Source organism: Populus euphratica, unplaced genomic scaffold (assembly GCF_000495115.2).
Source record: "Populus euphratica unplaced genomic scaffold, PopEup_1.0 scaffold1054.1, whole genome shotgun sequence".
Lineage (NCBI taxonomy): Eukaryota > Viridiplantae > Streptophyta > Magnoliopsida > Malpighiales > Salicaceae > Populus > Populus euphratica.
Genome location: NW_011500909.1, coordinates 67,343 through 76,790, shown reverse-complemented (window position 1 = coordinate 76,790; position 9,448 = coordinate 67,343). Strand labels below are relative to the sequence as shown.

Genomic DNA, 9,448 nt, shown 5'->3' with positions numbered 1-9,448 from the left:
GTCAATTTGAAAGTTCTAGAAAATAGTCTTAGCTTTCCAACAAAAAAAAAAATCGATGCGTTTGGACTTCTAGAACTCGAGATATGGGTTGAATAATAAACAGTGTCTGGACTGCAGGACAAACTCGGACTTCTCTTTTGATGCTAAGATTTGGACTTCCAAATGCCAGAATTAAGTCTTGGACTCTCATGGATGTTTTAGGCCTATATCTTAGCTTTTTACCCATATAAACCAAACTAAAATCCAAGATCTACAACTCTAGATATGATCCAGTGGCTGAATAGTGTTCTAGTTTGAATTGAATTAGCATTTCTTTTCTAAGCTTATCTCTCTCTTTATCTTCTCAATTTCAGTAATTAAACTCATCAATCAATCATTTCATTTATGTAATAGGGCTATATTTAAGATGAATATTTACCATAAATTAAAGGTATTTTATATTATTAGATATGTTATTATAAAACATGCTCTAGTTAAGGAGTTATTGATACTTCAAGTGAAAAATGATGATATAAAACCTTGATAAACATGTATTTTTAAGTACTAATCATCTTCTCGGGGTTTTTTAGGAGAAGAAGATCAACTATTGCTAAAGGATGAGTTATCTTGCCATCTTTTTATTTTATTTTTTTGTTCAGGACTAAACAAAATGGTGTTGTTTTTGTCAAAATATATTGTTTTATTTAAATGAAATGATGTTATTTTGATAAACCTAGATTAATAAGGGTTTTAACTTTTCATTTTAATTTTAGCTCTTAATCTTTTGAATTTGTTCAATTATACCCTCAATCGAGTCTGATTTTAGGAAATAATTCAATTTTATCCCTGCAAAGTTTCAAAAGTACCTTCTAAATGTAGTGTGTTTTTCAATTTGATCCTTAATCTTGGATATTTTCAATTTTATCCTCGATCAACCTCTAAACTTCTAATTTCTTGAATTTAATTTATATTTTAAATTGAATTTGGTCCCTAGATAGACACAACTTTTGCAGAGAGGTTCATGGTCTTGAATTTTTTCAATTTGACCCTTAATTGATTCCCAAACTTGGATTTTCATACAATTTTCCCCTAAATTAATCTGATTAGGTTTGTAAAAATTAAATATGGTCCTCTAAAATTTCAATATTTTGGATTAAGCTCAAATTAGGCTTCTAAATTTATTTTTCACCAATTACTTCCCTAATATAATTAATTTAACATATTAAAAGTGTAATTATGTTATTGCACTCAATTAATTGTTTTAATTTTAAAAAGTGTAATTATGTTCTTGCACTCAATTATTTGTTTTAATTTTAGCATTAATTAATTCTTAAATTTAATCAGATCCTTAATTGAGCCTAAGATTAAATCAAGTTAGTCTATTAAAAGTCTGATTAAGTCCTTAGACTTGATTTTTATGCAACTTCATCTGATATTCGCTCAAGTTAATCTTGAATTTGCATTGTTCTTCACATTCGAGTCCTTCAAGGGTATAATTGAGCCTTCAATCCATCTTTAACTTGTCTTATCCAATTAAGTTATTGGTCTTTTTATTTATTTATTATTATATTTTAAAATATGATCATTTTAAGGGAAAATTCAAAATTGGGTTATGATACTAGTAACTGTAATATTAGTTAATGATTCTTTTATATCTCATATGTGACAATTACATCTCATACGTGTCTTAGTCTTTTTTATATCTCAATAAAAACCTAGAAAAAAGTGATTATTGTGATGTCAGACATTATAGAGCAGAAAAGAGATGTTGAAAAGAGATGTAATGTACTTTTTAAATATAAGATGTGCATTGTTTAAAACATCGCAAATCATATAAATTGCATTATTAGGAACAATGCAACTTTTATATTGGGTTGTGTTGGATAAAACAAAACCTATAGATTGCACTATTTCCTTGAATATTTTTTTTGTGCTAGTTTGTCAAAAATTATATTTTGACACGAAGAGGCTTCTGGGATCAAGAAATGTTGAAAACCTATTAGACTAGACTAAGTATCATGGAATAAGGTCCTTTGTCAAATTTAAGCTAATTCAATATTAACATCACATAATGCATGTAATTGTGAATTTATCACAATGAAGTTTTTATTTTATTTACAACATGTATTTTTTTGTGCTATTCTCTTGCATAAATAAATAGGTAAGTTTACATTTTGTTTTATGTAAAGATTGCATCCTTTTTTTCATTACCAGGAATTTAATCTAAAGGTGACAACTTTAGGATTCATGCATCACTAAGCATCCATTGAAGTTCAAGCAAATATAGAGTTTATAATTTTTGTGTGTATTTATTATGTTTTCTAGAGACATATACACATGTCATTTTAAAAACACTTGATTGCATTTATCATGCTTGTCCTTGTATATATCATTTATTTGATCATCCAATTATAATAAACTTGTGATAGATTTGTAGATATTCATTTTTCATTTTAATAAAATACTTTGTATACGGTCCTCTAATATAAATAATGCACATCTATATATCTATGCATAGACAATTATTTACTAAAAATTTAAAAATAGTATTTGTTTCTTGTAAAAATAAAAATTTCTAACTTCTAATTAGTTGTTTTATTGAGGATTCTTACTTTTATTAAAATTATATCTTCTGGTTATCTACATGCATTCAAACTTCATTGATTGATCATTTTTTTTAGTCAATCATAGCTTCTAGTTGCTTAATTGATTAGTTGATTGCTTCTTCAGCTCTCCTACTCAATCAAGGACTTTTCTACCTTGGTTTGTTTATATATATATATATATATATATGATAAATTTCAAATATCTTCTCTTGTTTTGTGATGAAAAATAATTGTTTTTTTTCTATGATTGTATAAGTATAGTAAAGGAAATAAAATATGCTTGATCGCTTTTTATGATCGGCTTGTTTTAACTCGCAAGTGCACGAGTGTGCGATGTAGCAATTAACTCGGTAAGATCGAGGTCATATCCACAGAGAGCTAGATCTGGAAATTAAGATAAGTAAAAAAAAAAAAACTCAAGAGAAATTAAATTAACAATAACTTGGTTGAAAATAATTGATGGATTTGTTTTCAAAGATAAAAAAAAAATGTAAATAGATTTTAAATGACAAGAAAAAGTAAGTCTTGGTCCAAATCAATTTTAATGGTGATGTATTGGTGATCAGGTCTCCACAATGTCAGCTCGAATGAATGCAATGTTTAACCATGCTGATGCCTTAATGACACTTTTGATGTAAAATAAGAGACTTAATGAAACAAACTTCAATAAAACAAACTTCATTACTGAAAAGCACATAAATTATTATAAAAAAAACCAAATAAAAACAATAAATATATATGTAAAATAAGAGACTTAATGACACTTTTGATGCACAATCAAAATACATAAATAAGAGATTAATAAAACTATAACATGAAATAAAACTAGAACATTAAAACTACAAAAGAAAGAAAGCAAGTAAGAAAATAATCTTGATTTAAAAACCAAAATATCTAAATGCATGATAAATATCTTATTTTATAGGCTAAAATTTATCTAGAACATCACAAATCACATGGATTGCATTATTAGGAACAATGCAACCTTTATATTAGGCTGTGTTAGAAAAAACACAATCTATTTTCTTTAATATTTTTTTAATTGTGCTAATTTATTAAAAACTATTTTGACACAAATTATAGAATCGGGATGAAACCTCTTAAACTAGACTAAGCATCATGGAAGAAGGCTCTTTGTTAAATTTAAGTTAATTTAATATTAACATCACATAATGCATGCAATCTTTTAGCGTGAGGTTTTTATTTTATTACCACATGTATTTTTTTTTGTGTTATTCTCTTACATAAATAAATAGCTAAGTTTACATTTTGGTAAAATACTTTGTATATGGTCCTCTAATATAAATAATTCATATATATATATATATATATATATATATATATATGTGCATCAACAATTACTTACTAAAAATTTAAAGATAATATTTGTTCTTCATAGAAATACAAATTTCTAACTTCTAATTAGTTGTTTCATTGAGTACTCTTACTTTGATTGAAATTATATCTTCCGGTTATTTACATGCGTTCAAACTTCATTGGTGGATCATTTTTTCAGTTAATTATGGCTTCTAGTTGCTTGGTAGATTAGTCGATTGCTCCTTGAACTCTCCTAGTCAATCAAGGACTCTCCTACCTCAATTTTTTTATATATATGATAAATTTCAAATATTTTCTGTTTTATGATGTAAAATAATTGTTTTTTATGATTGACATATAAATATTTATTTTAGGTATACACATATAGGTATAACCCTAATTCTTTGTGTCAGTTTCTCGACTCCATGCTAAAATCTTGTTTGCTTAAAATCACATCCTTTTCTCTACTATATGTTTTTCTTTGCTTTTATATATAAGTAGAAATATTTATCCTAAGTTTTTTTTTTAAAAAAAGTATTTAGGGATTACATGGTCCTTGATAATTATAAATATCATGTACTCATTTTATATTTGTGATACTCGAGTAAGCTATATAAGGTTCAAACTGCACAAATATGCATAAGTCTGGTTGGTCTTTCACAATAAAGCTTGTAGATTACATTTTGATAATTAAAGTTATTGTGTGATTATTTGTTGTTTGTATATTACTATTATCATTTTTTTAAAAACTTATTTTGTTATTTTGATTGGTATTTTTGTTTGTTTTTAATTAGAAACTAGAAGAGTCCTCAAGATCCAATGACAGAGATTTCATTCACTCTATTCTACCCTCCAAGGCAATATCTCTATTTCACCCAAGTCAATTATATTAATCTTTATTATATTCTAATACTTTTGGTTTGTTTTTGTGTGCAAGCGAGGTCTTGAGGACTCGGAACTTTTAGCATGTATAATGTATGTATGTTCTTTAACATTTTTTAAACATCACTAATATGGCTTTAATTGCTATATATATATATATATTAATTTGGAACCTCAAGGATTAATTTTCAGGTTCTTAAAATTTTTATAACTATATAATATAATATTTTATTGATGCTACATTTCCACACGCTCAACATGGAGAAATATTAGCTTTTAATTGGATGGATTTTTTAGAAATCCAAAAAGGCTTAACACGAGGGATTTGCATGCAAAAAATGAATAAAAGAGATTAGGCTAGAATCATAGACCTTTTTCAGGCTAAAATGAACTAGCATTTTGCGGCTACATCTTCTTTGAGGTCTTAATTTGTTGGGTGAATTAGCATTTTAATCACAAATTGTGAACCACACGCCAACTATCCTCTTTGCACGCTAATTGGTTCTTAATTAAGACGTAATTTAAAGTCATAGGATATGCAAAATACCAAACTATTACTCATGAAATGAGTTGAAAGAGAGAAAAAGAAAGGGCTAACTATATAGTGGATGTTCAGCTAATTAGTTATCATTAGCTAAGAATTCAGGCAAGTTAGAACAAATGCATGCTTCATTTTTTATTCAAACAAGTGTTCGTCCGATTTGAACAACCTTTGTGCTAGCTAGTTATCATTAAAGCTAAGAATTCAGTCACGTACCCAACAAACTCTAGCACCGCACTTGACCATTCGTAGCCAAATTCATCGCACTTGATATTAATCAGCTGCAAGGAGACAGTGCTGCGGGGTATCACGGCGAGCTGATAATATAAAAGGAAAGGGACTGATTATTTAATTTCAAGCATTCATGCTATTATTTTATTTTGCCTAAACTAAATATTGTATTTATTAGTGGTAAAAATTTCTATAATAGTGATTCGGAATGCGGACGAAGCTAAATCCTCACTTTATTTTTATTATAAGATGAGATTTAAAATAATAATAAACAAAGACTCGAGTTTTAATTTATTTCTTTTCATTACACCATTTATATTATCCAATTACAAATTAGGTATTTCAATTTATTTCTTTTCATTACATAAATTATATTATCCAATTATAAATTAGATATTTCACCAAGCATGACCACTATAAATAATCATAAATATTTTAACCAACTCAATTAATATAAACAAACATAATCATATTCAAATGCAATAGAAAATCATGAATATCTCATCAATTTATTTAAAATAATATCAACATCAACATGTATTTGCGATTCCAGAATTAACAAAACAAATTAAAAAATTGTTCAAAGAACATATAGATCATCTATGGTATTAAAATTTATCTTTATGAGCTATGAAAGTCGGCTGGAATACAAAGAAAATTGCTAGGAAAAAAAAAAAAAAAAACCCTCGGCGTATGTTGTTTGACGTATAGACTAGCAGGTTTTCCTTCAAGGCTTTGTTCCCCGTGCTGCAAGGTCAGGGAGGCGTGTGGATGTGTTCGTGGTGTTGGCATATCGTTCCTTTTCCTTTTGATGATAGTGAGGTAGGCTACCTCCACCGGCGTTGAGAGATCAGAGGCTGAGAACATGGTAGCTACTATTGGATTTTTCTGAACTGTTACTGTTTTTATTTTTATTTTTCCTTATGCTAGTTTTTTTTTTTTTTTTTTTTGATCTTCGTATCTTCTTTTACGAGGTCTTCGTATCATGGCTACTATTGGATTTTTCTGAACTGTTACTGTTTTTATTTTTATTTTTCCTTATGCTAGTTTTTTTTTTTTTTTTTTATCTTCGTATCTTCTTTTACGAGGTCTTCTTTTTTCTAGATTTTTTACGAGAGTTTTTATTTTTTAATCCATGTATGTGTCCTACCTTTATTGGAATGTCTCATGTTTATACTGTGTGGGATCTCACTCAAAATAAATAAAAAATAAAAAATAATATTAGGCAATTATAATGCTTTCTTTTTTTATCATGAATTTCTAGTAATTAATTAAAAAAAAAATTAATGTGTATGATTTTTTTCAATATATTTTTTTTTAATTTTACTTAATTGTTAAATTTCTAATCCCTAATCACATCAATCCTTTCTCTTTTACATACTATTCTCCTATTATTTCTAATCCCTAATCACATCAGTCCTTTCTCTTTTACATACTATTCTCCTATTATTTCTAATTCCTAATCAAATCAGTCCTTTTGTTTTCTCTTTTTCTTATTTTATTTTTTTAAACTCCTTTTCTTTTCTCTTTTTTTTTTATTATTATCATAATTAAATTAAAAATTAAAAGTTAAAATAGATTGAAAATATAATTTTTAAAAATGCATAGAAAAATTAGGGGTAAAAAGTGAGTTATAACAATTATCTCTTTAAAATATTTACAATCTAAAGTTATTGGAAAATTTATTTTTTTTATCTTTATATAATAAGTTTATAAAAAAATAGCAGAAAAGATTTTTTTTTAGAATGACATAATCTCCTAGCTTTAAAACAATTAAAAAGCAAAACAAGTCTTATTAAAATATGACTAACTTTAAAACAAATAAAATAAGAATAATTTTATCAAGATATAACTAACTATCTTCAAAACAAGTCTTATCAAAAGAAAAATACCTTTATAATCAAATAATTAAAACAAGTCTTATCGAGAGATGAATATCTTTAAATATTAAAAAGAAAAACAAGTTTTATTGGAAAGTAATAACCTAAAAAACTAAGAAAGTCTTATTAAGAGGCAACTAACCTTAAAATAATTAAAAAAATTAAAATAAATCTTATTAAGATGTGACTATTCTCAAAACAATTAAAATCAAAACAGGTCCCATGAGAGATAACTATTCTCAAAATAGCTAAATAATTCAAAACAAATCTTATCAAAATATAATTATTTTTAAAATAATCTAAACAAGTTTTATTAAGAAATGACTAACTTTAAACAATTAAAAATCAAAACAAATCTTATTAAAAGACAACAACTATCTAGAAAACAAATCATTTTAAAATCAAAATAAATATAATCAAGAGACAACTATATCAAATCAGTTAAAAATTTCATCACAAGTCTCCTAAAAAGATAACTATTCTCGAAACAATTCAAAATCAAAATAAGTCTTGTTAAAAGAAAACTAACCTTAAATTAAATAATTAAATAAATATTCTCATAGAAAAATAACTACTTGCATAATTAAATAAATATTCTTATTGAAAAGTAACTAATCTCGAATCAAATGCTACCTTAATTGCAGATGACTTGATTGAGACTTGGCTTGAACATCGATTCAGAGTTTTTGATGGTAAGGCTTGAATTTCCTGATAGCAAGGCTTAAAAATATTTTGACTGCGGAGCTTCAAAACTTCATGGTGGTGGGGCTTGAAACTTCCTGGTGAAAAGTTTTGAAAGCTTCGTGGTTGTAAAGTTGAAAACTTCCTGGAAATATAATTTTTGAAAGTATATAAAAAATTTAGGGGAGAAAAATGGATTATTACAGAAAATTCGAATGGATAATTCAATTTTAAGCCTTCCTGTTGAAGGGAAATGATCAATTGTTTTTTTTGTCCTATGATTGAACTAATAAATATAATGCACAACCAAGAGAAATGAGAAAAGTAATAGTTTAGTATTTCAAGCAATCAGAAGCCCCACCTGAATTAGCAAAGCCAAAGATGAGAGGCCAAGCCATCATTCTAGTAATAATACTTTTAAACGTAGGGTTAAATAAATATTCATAGTTGCTCCTAGTGGCCGGCTAATATTGTTGGGGAACTGTGGAGATGACAAAGAGAGAACCCCAAAAAAATCACAAAATAATAATAATAATAATAATAATAATAATAAAGAGGAGGAAACATCAATATTACAATCTATAGGCGAGACACTCGTTCATGCCTTTTTCACTCCCATCAATGGATCAACATAGTATTCGGACAGGCAGCAAGATTATGCGAAAATCTATCTATACTTACCTTCAAAACTATCACTACTACACCTTAACATCAGCCCTCCTTGCCTTCCCTTTCTCGGCCTCATCTCTCTTCGCACAGCTGCTTCTTGTTTCCCCCTCGTCGTCTCTCCTTGCAATCATATACAACAGGTTGAACAGTCTGTCAATCTCATAATAAGTTTATCGACCATGCTGCAGGATTCCCTTACTCCTGGGAGTTGATCGACCTTGTCAATCTCAAGCTCTCTCAAACAATCTCCTTTTTCATTCTCACGCTTCCCCTGAACTCTACTCTCTTCCTCATCGCCAAAGCATCTGTTATTCAAGTCGTCAATCGCCACAAACCACCTTCTTTCTGTTGTATTTTCTCCATTTTCAACCCTCTCCTCCTCACCTATGTAAGCAATTCATTATTGATCCTCTCGGCCAATGCAACAGCCTTTTGTCTCTTATCCATTGCTTTCAATCCTTTTCATGATCATATTGGGTTTGGCTCTCTCTTCCTCTCAGCTGCTGGAGCTGTTGTTTACTCCATCATCCTTGCAAATGTGATCATAATATTGATTAGTACTTAAAAGTGCATTTTTATCATGGTTTTATATCATCATTTTGCACTTGAAGTATCAATAACTCATTAACTAAAGTATGATTTATAATAATTGATTAGTACTT

The 9,448-nt window shown here is 27.6% G+C and overlaps 1 protein-coding gene across 1 annotated transcript in view; it reads left to right on the top strand.

The window, feature by feature from the left end:
* Window positions 1–8,738: 8,738 nt before the first annotated feature.
* The window catches only part of LOC105116791 (uncharacterized), a 3,484-nt gene continuing 2,774 nt past the window's right edge, over window positions 8,739–9,448 (top strand). Inside the window, exon 1 of the mRNA XM_011014273.1 lies at window positions 8,739–8,934. Within this exon, the coding sequence (XP_011012575.1) occupies window positions 8,739–8,934 (196 nt within the window). The remainder of the gene's footprint in view (window positions 8,935–9,448) is intronic.